Below are 15,555 nucleotides of genomic sequence, written 5' to 3' on the forward strand. Positions count from 1 at the left end.
ATCTAAAGGGGGTGGTGGTAGCGTAGTGTTGCTCCAGGGACAATGTAATCCCTTCTAATATAATTGCCATGAGTCACTTTGGATTAAAAGTGTCTGCTAAATTAATCAATTTAAATGCAAAGGTTTTTACTACACTTTGATGTGCTACTTGCAACCATGATGGTTGTTCATGACAGCAAACACACTTGTTGGTGGAAATGACCCAGGGCAGTCTTTAGCCCATATACCAAGTAAAGTATACCACCTTGGGTTGAGAGAGGTTTCAAATGTAGTTCGCTCTCCTGTTGTGAGGACCAAAACAATCTGAATGTGCACCTTTATGACTCTCTTCCCTTGTCCACAGTGGTATTCGCCTGCTGTTCGCCAGACATCTTCCGTCAGATCATGGTGCAGTTCATGAAGGCAGGATTGCCTCAAGAGGAGTATGTCTTCTTCTACATCGACGTGTTCGGACAAAGCCTCAACTCACAGTACGCCCGCCCATGGGCTAGGGATGACCCGGATGACCCCATTGCCAAAGAGGCTTTTCAGGTAGGAAATTCACACATGTGAAAGTGAGGCATCATGACCACCAATGGTTAATGTATATCATATATGTGTGTGTGTGTGTGTACACACACACACACACACACACACACACACACACACGTCATATATAAACTTAATAAACATTGAAAAAGGGTGAACATTTTTGTCTTTTAATTGTGTGTAGATTTGCATATTTTGCATATGCCATAAAATGATCCCTCCCAAGTAGAGTGACACAGATGGTCTGTACCTTCAATGAACCACAGCCTATGCGAAAGATCGTAGAGTGCTATGCGAGTAGCGCATTATGGTCTTTGTATGTTTCAAATGTAACATTATGTGGTCAATGGTAGTGGTATTCCACAAGAAAAAAAAACATAAATGTTTCGGGGTCCATTGTGGAACCCATTTTAACTACCGGTAAGCATATTTACGAATAAGTCTGCTATTCCATTCATGGAAAGTAATTATTTGACTCTTTGCATAACACTTTTTTTCATGAATGACTGATGAGTCATTCATTTAATTGGAAATTTATCATGGTTAATGCAAATTAAATGTAAATTGAATTCAATTTGCCAGCAGTAACGTGGTGGTAATACCTAATGACACCAGGCCAGAGGATCGTCTCCTTGCTGCTCATAGCAAGTCATTTTTCATTACTGTGTACATATATGGGTCCTGATATGTCTATGAAAAACAAATATTCAAAATAAGTTTGAAATAAACCAATGCATTTTTGTCCATAATATTTTGCCTATGTATTATCATTCCTGCAAACTCTAGGCTCTATATCACTCTTTAGTGTATAATTTAATCATTATAATCATATCATATTAAACTTATTAAACAGAGGTGACATCATTCAGAATCACTTACGGTGTCTTTAAGTATCTCCCCCACTACAACAATCTTGTCATGATCCCACTGTGTAAAGCTTAATTCCAACACAACTGAAATGCTTTCGGAAGCCTTTTTCTTTATACTTTCTTTTATATTTTCTTTATTCTTTTCATTTTTATTATGGCCTTATGATTTGCACAAGTTCTTAGGAAGCAACCACAGAACACCCTACCTGGTAGATGTGGGAAAGTTGTGTCTGGAAAATGTCTGTGCGCGGAAAATCTCTGGAAAATGCAAAGACACATCTGTATTCATGAGTGTTTCCATAGCTGGATGGACCCCAAGCTCTGGCAGGGTCAGCAGTGTGTGTGTGTGTGTGTGTGTTTGTGTGTGTCTGTGTGTGTCTGTGTGTGTGTGTGTGTGTGTGTGTGTGTGTGTGTGTGTGTGTGTGTGTGTGTGTGTGTGTGTGTGTGTGTGTGTGTGTGTGTGTGTGTGTGTGTGTGTGTGTGTGTGTGCGCGTGCGTGTGTGTGTGTGTGTGTTTCAGGGAGACAAGCAGTGGAACAACATATATGTTCTCTTTGTGATAGTCTTTATTTTTAGGAAGGCGAACTGACAAAACGCTGTTGAGCAAAAATGTAAAATGTGCTTTTACGTATCGGATAGATTATAGATCGTTTTAAAACCAGCACCAGGCAAAGTTTTGAGAAATGGAGAATAGAAAGTGCAACGCTGCTTGCTTGCTTACTAATACTGTATGTGTGTAAGCAGTGTTTTTCAGTGTTCAGTGTTAAGCAGTGTTATTCCTCCCTAAGTCATTTAATGCAAAATAGATGCACTTGCAGTATAATCGATTAAATTGTGCACTGTGCACTATCTTCTAAGACATCAAACATCTATTTGTCTACTTTGACTACAAAGTGCCATGTGTTTCATGTTGTCATGTGTGTATTTTGTTGTTTGATTGATCCTGAAGAGGTGTAAAAAGTAGATAATATGAGGGGCGTTGTGGCGCAACAGGCTACAGTGCTTGTGCCATGAACGGGCCCGAGTGCCCATGGGGACCCACGTTCGAGTCCGACTTGTGGTCATTTCCCAATCCCACTCAATCTCTCTCTCCCGCTTGGTTCCTGTCTCTCTCTACTGTCCTATGCAAATACAGGCAAAAAGCCCCAAAAATATACTTAAACGAAAAAGGATAGATAGATAGATAGATAGATAGATACTTTATTGATCCCCAAGGGGAAATTCAAGAAAAAAGGTAGATATTATGCGATTTCAAGCCAGTGACATTTTTTTGTCACATTCAGCAATCATCTCCTCACGACCGCTAGCTGCCCATTCCGTGAGTAAAAAAAAAAACCTGTCTCTGTAGGCAGCACAGGCTCTGAAAAACTGGAAACAAATAGGGGCAGACTGTCCCCTAACAAGAATGAAACTTTGCATGGAGTTTCTCTGGGAATACTGAAGGTAGTGGGGTGTTACTTTTGGTACATGATTCAGGTATAGTGTACATTGTTTTGGGTAACTGATATAATAATTTAATAATAAATACATTATATAACATATTTAGATATAAACATAAACACAAACAAAAATGCAACGTTCTGCTAAATCGCTGACTGCACCTTTGAATATATTTGAAAGCAAAGGAAAGTGAGAAAGATGGACTGTTTTAATAATGGAGGGATATAAATCAGGACCTTACTAATGATAGAGCACAGGAGGACATGTGGTGGGGAAGCATACCTCTGAATGATGTATGTACCTGACATTCCTACCCACCACTTACATAATGTAAGGCTGTCCTTGTAGAGCTCAGAATGTCAGGAGTCCTATTCATTGTAATGAAGCTGTTTCTCAAAGAGACAGGGTAAGTTGGTATCATGGTATCACCTGGTAAACCTGTCATTGCAAGTTAGCATGCTACCAGCAATCATTTTGTGAGTGCTTTGATTGACCTGTGAGTTGTTGGTGTTTGTAAGAATTAGCATATCTTTTCAGGCTGTTTGCTACTTTTTGACCAAAACTCCTACTGAATTAACTAATGTTTCATCAGAGGCGATGGCTTGAATTAATAGTTTGTCAACAAGATAATCCAAGGATCTGCCTTCTTTTTTTGTTAACCTCACAGAGCGTGAAGATCCTGAGCTACACGGAGCCCCAGAACCCAGAATACAAAGACTTTGTGATGAACTTGAAAACAGATGCCAAGAGGATGTTCAATTTCACCGTGGAGGATTCACTGGTAAGAGGACACACTCTTGTAAAGCAGAGGGAAAAAATGGGATGAGTTATCATGAGATATGAAAAAGGAGGGAGTGTCAAAGATGGGAAATTATACATGCTTCAGTGGAGGGTTTGTTATGCTGACTGTGACACTGAGGAAACAGATAGATTTTTTGTTGAAAGCTGTGGTAGTTAATATGTGCAATGAACTCTGGATTGTTAGCTGGATTGTTTGTTTCCTTCTCTCAAAAAAACTGGACACAGACAGGCCTCATGTGTTCTTCCAAACTCAAGGAATGAAGTGACTGTGTTTGCTGAGTGCTAGAGTGAAAAGTACAGTCAAAGAAGAAAATGGTGCCAGTTACTCACATAAATGTTCATTTTTAATGTTTGCTGTTTTGTGACTCTACATTGGACATACATCTGCAGATTCCACATCTAGAAAAACAAACCAAATATACCCTCTGAGGACACTTCTGCTGTCAGTGTGTATGTACCTTTTTAGGGATTGTTCTGTATGGAGTAATAAATCTGTGCCACATTATTCATCTACCACTGAATTCAATCTGCTGCAAAACTTGCAGACGACTGAGTCATTGATGGCAACGCACATCTCTGACTTGAGTGGATATGTTGTCACAGTCTTCGTCACGTGGAGCTTTGACCTCACAAGGCATCTGTGGCCTTCCTCCTCGCCTGTCATAGTGCTTTTATTCTCTTTACCAGAAATGGGTTTGAGTGGTTATTTGTTTGGGCAGACATGAAAGTGGCCAGAAGTTCTTTGTGGAAAGACAAGACAAGACAAGAGGCAGGCAAGGACAGGGCTTCCTGATGTGGGCATCCAGTGGTTCAAAGTCCGTCTGTGATTCAGCACTCAGTGTAGGCTGGGTGAACCCTGCCTGAACTTCCGGAGAATTTGAATTTCACCCGGCAGCTCAGGCTGGACACCAGCAGATCTATTTTCGCTGTTTACTGCCAGAACTTTTGGCTCCAATCAGAAACGGCCATACTCTAGTCCTGGCACGCTATTGGCCGGTGACACGCCGAAAACGAAACTTAAGCGATACGAAGTGCAGTAGAAAAACAAAGCGCTGCCTCGCCAGACTAATGTTCAATCTTAAAAGATTGAGTTTATTATGGTGAAAACCCGACTACACTCAGTGAGCAATAAGGGGACAAATGAGTTAGAGGTCTGGTTATAGAGCTAAAAGGAGGAGACGGGAATGGTGCGGCACGAGCTCTCTGGTGTATTTCGTGAAATGAGAGTCAAAGAAACTCCATTTTCAACCAATCAATCAATCAATCCAAAGGCTGCAAGGGGGGGTCAGGGGAAGTCATTGCAGCTCTAAACGTGGAAGTCTCTGTCCTTTCCTTTTCAAATGATCCTCTGTGAAATTGGCTCCTACCTGTTTGAATGCAGCTTGTAGTCACCTAGTTTTCTTTTGTTATACTGATACATACAGTATGTGTTATACCATTTGTTTATTTAATTATTTACTGGTGTTTGTTATACCAGTCATACGGTGCATTGTTTGTCAATATCTGTACATTTTTCTCGTTTATTAGCTGTTAGAAAATGTGGAGACTTTCTCCACCACAAGATTGTTGGTTTAGTAAATGCAGAGCAGATGGATTGAAATGATTTAACAATTTTAGTTATTATTCTTGGCCTCTTTACATACTTATTTTGGAAAGTAACTACCCTTACATAAATCACCACACCTGTGACGATCTAATGAAATCCCACTGGATTTCTTTGAACTTCAAATTAATCTTTTATATTTGAATTAACCCCAACATTTCCACACAACGAGTACAGTACACCAAAGTGCAAAATATATTTTCTGGCGATATGCGGATTCTATGAGTTTGCACAACAGTAAGGAAGCTGCCTAATCTGGCTATCACCATACCAAGCTCAAGCTTTTAAGATTGAACATTAGTATGGTAGGCTGTGCTGTGTTCCTACTGCACAAGATGCGTGATCAATGGGCATCATTCAAATGACTCTGTACGCTTGTATAGTCCTTCAACCAATCAGACCAACGATCCAGTGCGTCTATTGGATAAGCTAGTTTCTGATTGGAGCCAAAGGTTCTGGCAGGGAACAGAGGAGATAGATTTTCAGGTTTCCAGCCTGAGCTGGCGGATGAAATCCAAATTCGCCAGAAATTCATGCAGGGTTCACCCAGCCTAGAAGCTGCCTTTAGTGCGGTCTTTTTCTCTGATTATCTCTCAATTCTCCAAACCTCTCGATTCAAATGGAAAGGAGTTGATATTAAAGATTATTTAATAACAGTTTAAACACACTTGATTAAAGTGTGTCCACTTGAGTTGTATTGAAAGTAGTTTCTGAGTGGATGAAGCAGGAACAAGCGCAGTGAAGATGGAAATGAGTTCAAGAGCAGAACCAAGCACATGAAGATGAAATGTGTCTAATACCTTTAGAAAAAGGCATGCAGGATAGTAGAAGGACAAGCCCTAATGAGTTGTCCAGTAGTAGAAATATATATTTTTTTATATATATATATATATAAAAAAAAAAAAAACTTGAATTCAGAATTTTCATTGAGATCCTAAGATTATAGGCCCCGGCAGTGGCGCAACTGGCTGGGGCACCTGCACCGTACGCCGGCGACCCGGGTTCGATTCCCGCCCCGTGGTCCTTTCCGGATCCCACCCCGATTCTCTCTCCCACTCACTTCCTGTCATTCTCTCTACTGTCCTGTCCATTAAAGGCATAAAAAACAAAAAAAAAAAAAAAAAGAGATCCTAAGATTATTAGGGCCTGTTGTGGATGACTCCTTGCCTGCATTACGCTCCTGTGTCGGCCTGACTGTCACCCTTCTTACATCCTCTGTTTCTCTTAGGAGCATATGAAGCGCTTCATCTCACATCTGTTCCAATCTCCTACTCTCCTAGGAAGTTTTTAGAGAAATATCTGTGATTAAATCAATACATTATTGAATTAGTAATGAGATCACACCAAGGTCTCCTGACCTATCGAGAGAACTAAATCTTTCCTATGGTCAGTATAGACGGTTTTTAACGGTAGCAACATAAACAATCGAGCAACGTTCTATGGCCCTAGTTAATTTAGGGCCAGATGCATTACCGTAGCAACCCCGAACGTTCCACCACACCGTCTATACCATAGATATATATAGGTACATAGGTCTATACTGTATATATATATGTATATATGTCTATGGTCTATACTGTATGTAAGTGTAATTTGTCTCTGCCCTACAGATGAATATCATCTCTGGAGGGTTCTATGATGGTCTGATGCTGTACGCCCATGCTCTTCATGAGTCCATGGCGGGAGGAGAGGGCATGATGCCTGTGGCTGAGAACATCACCAAGAGGATGTGGAACCGCACTTTCCACGGTGAGTTTGGACGATTTATAAAATCTTTATGTGTGTACCCCCCCTTAAGGATTTATTTTCTGCGGCCTTGTTTGCTGTGGCCCTGGTTTGCTGTGGTCTCTTTCAGTGAGCTCTGTTTTTCTGTTTTGAATGACATTGTGTCCTGATGTGAATTGTGGGTGCTGATTGGAACCAGAAGGCAAAAGAATCCAGGATTAGTGGATAGAAATCTAATTTTGCTCAAATCATGTTTCAAGCCTGTTTGGAGCATTTTCAACCAATGTCTCCCTTCACTTTTTTCCACTGCCCAAACACAGACATAATTTAAGACTTTCACATGTACAGAAGCTGTCAAGCTTCTTTCCCATGTGTCGATAGCATATAACTGCCAAATGCAAGGCGCCTCCTGTGTCAACACTCCTCCATGTCTGATATTTCACTCCTATTTGAGGTTGATAGTGGAGTGATTACAGAAATCTCATTCTCTCTCAGCGTTATTTTTTCTTGGAACTATTGATTTGACTTTCTTCATCAAAGTCAAAGTGTCCCTGTGTAGACGAATGAATTATTGAGTGTTGCTGGATACGATTGAGCTGTAGAGTGGTTTTGCAGTCTCACTTGCAGCTCATGGCCTTGAGATGGAGTGGAGGGACCAATGTTGGCAAGTGAAGCCTTAAAAGCAATCCAAGCAACAGCTTGGATGTAGCATAGGACAGGAACTGCTATCAGATGAGACTGTTTAAAAAAAAACAAAAAAAAACCCACATTATAACATTACAAGATCATTTACTTTTGAATTGAAGGTAAACAGAAGGTAAACAGAGTCGTTCTTGTGAGTCTGAATAGGTTTATGGGGGGGTATTGGTTAAGTAGATATTGATGAAATGCGAGGTTGCATTCAGAGACTAAACTGAACCTTGAAAATATACATACTGATTTTGTAGTTGTTGTTGTTATTTTTGGAGAGAGAGAACAAGAAAATTATTTGGCCTACAGGTAGTGGTGTTGATTCATTATGCTTTGATTTCAGACATCATCAGAATCAGAATCAGCTTTGTTGGCTTGGTTTGCGAATTTGGAAACAAGGAATTTGACTCCAGTTAATCTCAAAATCTCTAAAAGTCAGAGCCACTGAGAGCAGCTCCGGTCCAGATAACGTGATGTGTGTGAGAGCTGAACGCGCACACGCACACACACACGCACGCACGCACGCACGCACGCACGCACGCACGCACGCACGCACGCACGCACGCACACACACACACACACACACACACACACACACACACACACACAGAACAGACAGGATAAATTTGCAGGGATCAATAATGAGATGTGACATTATGGAAAGATGTGCTCTTAACCCTGATAATGCTTGTTCAAGGCCTTATATGTGCATTTATTTATCTGTACAAATTGGTTGGATATAGAAGGTCATTATAGACTAATATGGTAAAATCTATAGGCTGTTGAAACCTGGGAGTCAATGACGTTTCCTGAAAAAAATCATTATCTTGAGTGCATATTTGTGCAATTTGTGGAGTATATTTGCCATGCATTTTTAAAGACAGTAACTCTTAAGCCCAATTCACACCAAAGATTCCCGACGCGACGAGACTGAGTTGCAGCAGTGTGAATTAGAAGTTGCACGTAGTTGCAAGCAGTCGCAAGCCGTCGCAGAGCATTAAACACGTTGAGTCGCAGTCGCAAGGTTTTAGAACGTCGCGGCTCGTCTCGTCGGGACGCTTTGGTCTGAACCCTACTTTACAATATGTAAGGGATAATGTATAGAACACCAGCCATTATGCTTTGTCCTTTCAGGTCCTGTTCGCCTTGCCGGGACTTATTTTCCCGATAATGACCACGTTATATATATATTATACCTTACTTAATTAAGAAAAGAATAATCGCTAGTATAACATTACTATTAGAAGGTGGGATACCTTTGCGCTCTTGATGAGATTATTTTTAGTCAGGTGCGTTAAACCAAAAGATATCAGGAAAAGGTAGTGAGGGTTCGCACTCTGTAAAATATAGACAAAGTCTTTGCTGAAGAAAAAAACTCTTTTACTGGGTGAGCAGACGTTTCAGCCATTCGGCTATTCTCAATGCTCGTTGTCTATATTTTACAGAGTGCGAACCCTCACTACCTTTTCCTAACATTACTATTAGGAAAGAACCAATGTTCTTACTGAAATGTCGAGTGCGACACCAAGTTTAATCTCTTATCTGGGTGCCTCTCTGCTGGGTGAGTAATTATCCCAAACTAAAGCCTGTGGGCCTCTTTGCTGGAAGTTTCACCAAATTACTCAAAACAAAAATAGGAGTAGGTACAGGGATCCATCTTAGCTTTTACCTAATGTAATTGGTCTGCTCACTTATTTTCAAAGCACAAATCATGCTTCCACTCTACAAATGACTGTTTTTATGTGTCTATTATGGCCTATTTTGTCCTGGAGTGTCCCACATGGCAATACTTTTATATAATGATCATACTGCAATTTGAAATAATTATCCTTACAAATAAGGCCTCTTGAAAGTTCTGAAAATTACTCTTCAATGGCAGAAGCCAGAGTCTTCAATCATCTCGGTGTGATAATGTCTGCCTCAGAGTTCTCCGCCACAATCTGTCGTCAACACAAGACTAGTTTACCCTCTCATCAAGCTGATATCTAGCTCTTATTCTTTGTCCGTGTGAATGTATTCTACACAATACTATATGAATTTGTGCTTAATGCACAGCAAACAACGCTTCTTTAATGTGGATCCCACTCCCATTGCTCGGTTGAAGACATCTTAAGTGACATGTTGTTGCGTGTCTTTTATTGCGGTTGTAAGAACCACTTGTTTATCAAAGACTGAGGTAGGGGACAAGAAATAAATCTTCCTGTAATAGAAAAGATTTGTGACCACCAGCGGTTGGTCCTTTAATGTATACGCTCTTTCTCAGTCTCTCTCTCTCTCTTTCTCTCTTTCCGTCTCTCCTTCCCCCTCTCCATCTCTGGTGTTTATATTGCAAACAGTGCATGTTTGCAACATCTCTTTGAACAAGTGTTTGTTTTGCTCTCCATAGTTGTCTCTCTTATCTCCTAGCTAGCTCATATATTTCAACCACCTGCTCCCTGTTCCTCTCAGCTGGGTCCCTTACGTGCAGAGATTCGCCCCCCACTATGGAATAGCTGTTGTCCCCGTAATGGGAATGCCAGGCTGGACCAATCACAGGAGCGTAATGAATGCAATCACTTCATTAGGATGAGGGGGAGGAGATGAGAGGCTTCCACAGGCATTTTAATGCATTTTATTTTTGGAAAGTGGTTAGTGAGTGCTCCAGCATTTTGTCACGTTGACCGCTCAGTTGTCCCCTCTACAGAATTTGGTCGCCGTAGTCACACCAATGTGTCAATTGTGTGTCCGTCATGCCCTGTTTCCCTCCTCACCTGTCACCTGTCACCTGTCACCTTCCTTGCCGTCTCCTTTTGTGCTCTACAGGTCAATCGTTTTTTTTCCCTCTTCAGAGATACTGTATTTCCCTCACACACATCTTGTCGTTCTCTCTCTCCTTTTGAAATCGTTCTCCTTTCCCCTCTTGCTACAAGCATGCACCTGAAGCCCTCGAATAACCAGTGTACAGCCAGACCCTGTGAGGGCCTTGTCAGAGTTGGCGTGAAGGACATTATTATTAAGCCAGACCTCCCGAAGCCTATCAGGCTCACCCAGACCTGTCACTGCTGGAAAATGCTCTTGTCAGCCCTCCCTCCCTCCGTTTCCTCCAGCCGCCCGGCCTCCTCTCGTTCTTCCTATCTCCCTCTGTCCATCTGGCTCATCCTCCCTCATCCCCTTCCTCTCCTCCTCGTCTTTGTCAGTCATCACTCCAGTCACAGCTCCGATCTCTCCTCCTCTGTACCTGTATCTCTCTCTGTGCCACTGGCCAGAGTGCATTGGATTCGCGGCTTTATCTTGGCGTGCGGTGGTGGTGACGGAGGAGGGGGACGCTGATCCTGATGTGTTCTCACCAGAAACCACTGGCTCTCCTCTCAGCCCCCCGCTCCAGCATGGCCAAAGCTTTGTTTGGCATGGTAACCGTTCTCTGGCTTTTCCTGAGGCTTATCGCCTTGGTTACATAAAAATTCTGACGTGAATCCATGCAGTGAGGTGCACTTCCCAATAGGTGCATGATGGCTGAATCTCTCCACACTGATACATCATTGAAAATACAAGTCTGCTACTCATTTATTCTATCTGAACTTTAATTATGTAGGAATTTGACTTAAGGTATTTCACAATCATATATCCCTTCATCATTGTTTTTCATAAATCCCATCCACACTCAGATCAAACAGGTCTCTTCCTATCACTCCAGACACACATACAGTGCAAAAAGGATCAGACTGATATCTTAAAAATCCCTACTAGGCTATCTAATGTGGGCTAAATAATAACAAGCGTCCTTACTGTTTGCTTACCTTCTTAGTTTGAAATTGCCCATATAGACACACAGGAAGGACACTGACACATACCGATTTGTACAGATTTTCTTCTCTGTTATCTTATGTGATAATGTATAAAGGCGCGAAAAGCAACATGTTGGAGGGCTTTGTAAAACTCAATATCCGTGTGTCAGGGTGGCTGCTTTACTGCGTGAAGGAGCTTTGTCTGAGGATTTTGTCCCTGGTGTTTCTTATGAAAACGGAATAGTGTCAATCTATTGACCAGGAATGGCAGGTGTGGGTCTTACATCCCTACATGTGCTGTAGAATGCTGAAAATATATTAACCTTTTGTCCTTAATCCACTCCCGCAGCGTTGTTCGTTCTTCACGTTCCCTTCCTTTGCTCATGGCTTCATCTGATTGACGTAATTGCCATCATATTCAGGTTTCTATGCTTTGATGATGTGGAGCATAGCTGCACATTACATTCATTTGACAGCACTCTGACTCTGACTGTAAGACTGAAGCAAGTGCACACAGTGTGCGACAAATGAGGTTTTTGCCAGTCGAGCCTCTTTTGAATTGTAACTAGTGCAATACCCATGCAAACATGCCATTCCTGTAGAAAACCCGTACTTACATGCCTGCAGGTACACCTGCTGTAGAAATAGGCAAAACATAATTCCAGCTAAGCATTCAATGATGAATACTGAATATTCTAATATATTAGCCTATTGTTTTTGTACTGTTTTGAGTTAAGGCTACTGTACATGTTTATTGTTAAGCTTATTGAATAACTTCCTGATAGAGAAGACAAAACATTTTGTAGAAAGATGCATGATTGAATGAAATGTGACTCAACAGTAAGTGACATGCTCTGTCTGCCACTTGTTTTCTATAGCTGATTGAAATGTCATTAGCCCAAAGCGTTGATGTAAGGCTATCTGTTTAGCCTATTGAATAGCTATAAAAGACAAACCATTTTGTAGAAATATGCATCAACCTATGAGAATTGCAAAGATGTGACTCAAAAACATTGGTAGCATAAGTAAGTCTAGAGATGGAAATTACCTTGGTAAAAAACAGTCTATAATACTATCATCTTTTTCATCCACTGTTACACTTGCAAAAAAGGCATTCTATTAGAGTAAGATTGAGAGCCTCCTCTCAATCCTTCTTAAGTCTCTTCTCAATCCTCCACCACTCCCATCAGCTACTTCACTGTCATAAGATGACTTTGCAACATTTTTCATTGAGAAAGCTGCTCAAATAAGTGCTCAGTTTAATGATCCTATGGAGAACTTTGCCTTGTGTTAGCATGATGGCATCACTGGACTCTTTCACTCCTCTTGATGAGGAAGTCTCTGAACTGCTTCAGCGAAGGAAATTTCTGGGAAAGCTCTTGATTGGTTCAAATCTTACCTTAAAGGCCGTTCTTTCTGTGTGTCTTGGCAGGGACATGTATCAAAGTCTCATGACCTCACTACAGGAGTGCCTCTGGGATCTGTATTAGGACCCTGCTTTTCCCAGTTTACACACTTCCTTAGGTGTGAGATAATTCGCACTCGTGGATTTGACTATGCGGACGACACTCATCTTTAAATCTATGAATTCTGTACCATAACCTATCGTTAATTTCAATTTGGAACTTTGCAGTCGGAATTGTTGTTAGCTTATTCAAAGTCTCAAGTCCAAAGTAGCCTGCTATTCAACGTGTCAGTTTATTGTACATCACATTGAATAACCACAGCATACCTACTGTATGTTGTTGCAAAATCTGTGGAATCATTTTATGCAATCTTTATTGTTGACGTCAGACATGATAATCATCCAAACATCTTGACCCGTGCCCTGATTTAGTGCTACAAAGCTCCGCTGCTATGCTCCCTGTCTATGATCCCACGCTGTGCTGTGTGGGAGAGTGGCTACAGTAGAGTGGAGAAACCCAACATTTGTTTCTAAGGCTATGTCAATATATTCAATGCCAATTTCTTGCATTTCTTATCCAAACACCATCAAACTTGACACTGCACTTACTGGTACTCGTAGCAAGCAGCACCTGCCAAGTCTGAAATCAATCCCACGAACGGTTGGCAGATGCAGTTAACACACAAACACGCAGATTAGGGAGTGGCTAGAGTGGCGAAAGCCAACCTGTGCCTATTTTACCAATAGCCTATATTTACCAATATATCTTTTGCTTTCATTATCCAAACAACATCAAACTTGGCACTGCACCTACTTGTGCCAGTAGCAAAACACCTGTCAAGTTTGAAATCAATCGGACCATCAGATGAGAGATATGCGAAAAACAGACAGACACACACACAGACACTGACAGACATTCCCGCAATTTATAGATAAATATGTGACCCTTGCAACAGGGGCATCCTTGTCCACTTGACTCAGCTTTCCAGCCTCATTTCTCATTGTCTTCATGCTGACCTTCCCATGTTTTACCCTTGCTTAATGGCTTTGCACTTGACCACTATGACAGTCCATTGCAGACTCCTGCTCTGTTCCTTTCATTTGCTGGCATTTTGAAATATAATGCATACAGGGTCCTTTTTGTAAATAAATTATTATGCACTAGAGTGGATATAGACTGTAGCCAATGAAAAGTTTGACTTATTTACATAATTTTACATGTTTCAAAGTGTTTTCTGTCAGTAGAGCAGCCTAGAAAATGGTGTTTAGTAGTTTAAAGACAGTGTCACAAAGTTCACATTCAGATGAAGATTGTAACTCAGCATCACATAATTATCGGCAACAAAGTTTCCAAATGAGTATGAAATGAAGTCAGAAGAACACCCATCTGAGGAGGACAGGATGAGGAGAGGGGGGGGGGGGGTGGAAAAAGAGGGTCAATGATGGATTTGAGATGAGAACCAAGTTGGGAGACGGTGGGTTAGATGAGATCAAGTTGCAACATGTTTCCCTTGGGTTCTGCTCCATTAACGAATGAACAGCCTCTCTGGTGTGGCTTTGAAGGGCTCCGTGAGCATTCCAAATGCAACTTGTCAGCCTCACTCCTGGAGTTACTCAGCATATTTAGTTTTACTTTAATAGGAGCCATCTGACCCCTTCTCCCTGCTGAGTGTTATATCGATATTTACATATAAATTACTTTCTGCAAATGCACGCATGATGTGTCTTGGTGATAAAAATGTATTCCTGTCAATTTGCACAGAGACGCCATTAGGAGAGCAATAACAGCTGGATTCAGATGTAGTGATGTGATCGCTGAAGACAGTACAGGGCTCTCTTTTTGCGCTACCAATCTCTGTGTTGTAAAGACTCGAATGAGTCAGAGTTGTGATTAAAATCAGACTAAACAAAGGGCTGCAGATGCCAAGATAATGGCTGCGTGAGCGTGACGCAGATGGCACTAACCTTGACCCGTCTCCATCCCCCACCCAGTGTCTTTCCACAACACTTCAGCTCCCCAACCAACGCCCTTTCATATCCATTTCATCATGAGACACCATCCCCTCCCCCCCCACCCCCTCCTCCTGGAAACCCAGGTAATTCATTCATTTGCAGAGCCATCGCAGTGCCAAGTCATTCAACTTGCTCCTCTGTAGTGTGTCCTCTCCCCCTTAACAGTTAATCAGTTTTTAGCCACGCAAACCTTGTCTATCAAGACTAGGGGACCTGTCACACTGACCCTCTCACAGCCCCCTCACCCCCTATCTTGTGCACGGGATTTGACATTTCCCTTGGCGCTAATAGCTTAGCATTTCATACGGGACTAAATGTCAGAAGTCATTTCCTCAATACATTGTGATCTGTGTCTCACCTACTTGTCACATGATTGCCCGTGTCCTTTTGTACCTGGGGGGAATGATGAGAGGCCTGGTCATATCTGGACAGGAAATTAAAATCATGGCCAGATTGCTTCTGCAATGAAGTGAAAGACTACAATCACTGAAAGAGTGAATAGAACCCTTACAATGGCTGTCAGTCTTGGGATGTTGTGTATTTCCAGATATTTTAAATGCCTCTTATTCTTTTAGGTTTTTCATTTTATATTCAGTGTTTTTTTTTCATCCAAGTAACACAATAGACATGTTTTTACTGTTTTTTGACAACATTGAGGGGGGCACATTGCATTGGGATTGTCAAGTCTTTTTGTGTATTTTGTGTCTTTTTTTCTTTT

General features: G+C 41.5%; 1 protein-coding gene across 2 annotated transcripts in view; it reads left to right on the forward strand.

The window, feature by feature from the left end:
- The window catches only part of npr1b (natriuretic peptide receptor 1b), a 54,287-nt gene that overhangs the window by 16,403 nt on the left and 22,329 nt on the right, over positions 1-15,555 (forward strand). For both annotated transcript variants that reach the window (XR_009939640.1, XM_062538444.1), the window contains exons 4-6: positions 344-531; positions 3,504-3,617; positions 6,851-6,989. Coding sequence is in view for 1 of the 2 variants with exons in the window: in XM_062538444.1 (XP_062394428.1) it covers positions 344-531; positions 3,504-3,617; positions 6,851-6,989 (441 nt within the window). In the remaining variant the exon portion in view is untranslated. The remainder of the gene's footprint in view (positions 1-343; positions 532-3,503; positions 3,618-6,850; positions 6,990-15,555) is intronic.

This window comes from Sardina pilchardus, chromosome 6, assembly GCF_963854185.1.
Source record: "Sardina pilchardus chromosome 6, fSarPil1.1, whole genome shotgun sequence".
NCBI lineage: Eukaryota > Metazoa > Chordata > Actinopteri > Clupeiformes > Clupeidae > Sardina > Sardina pilchardus.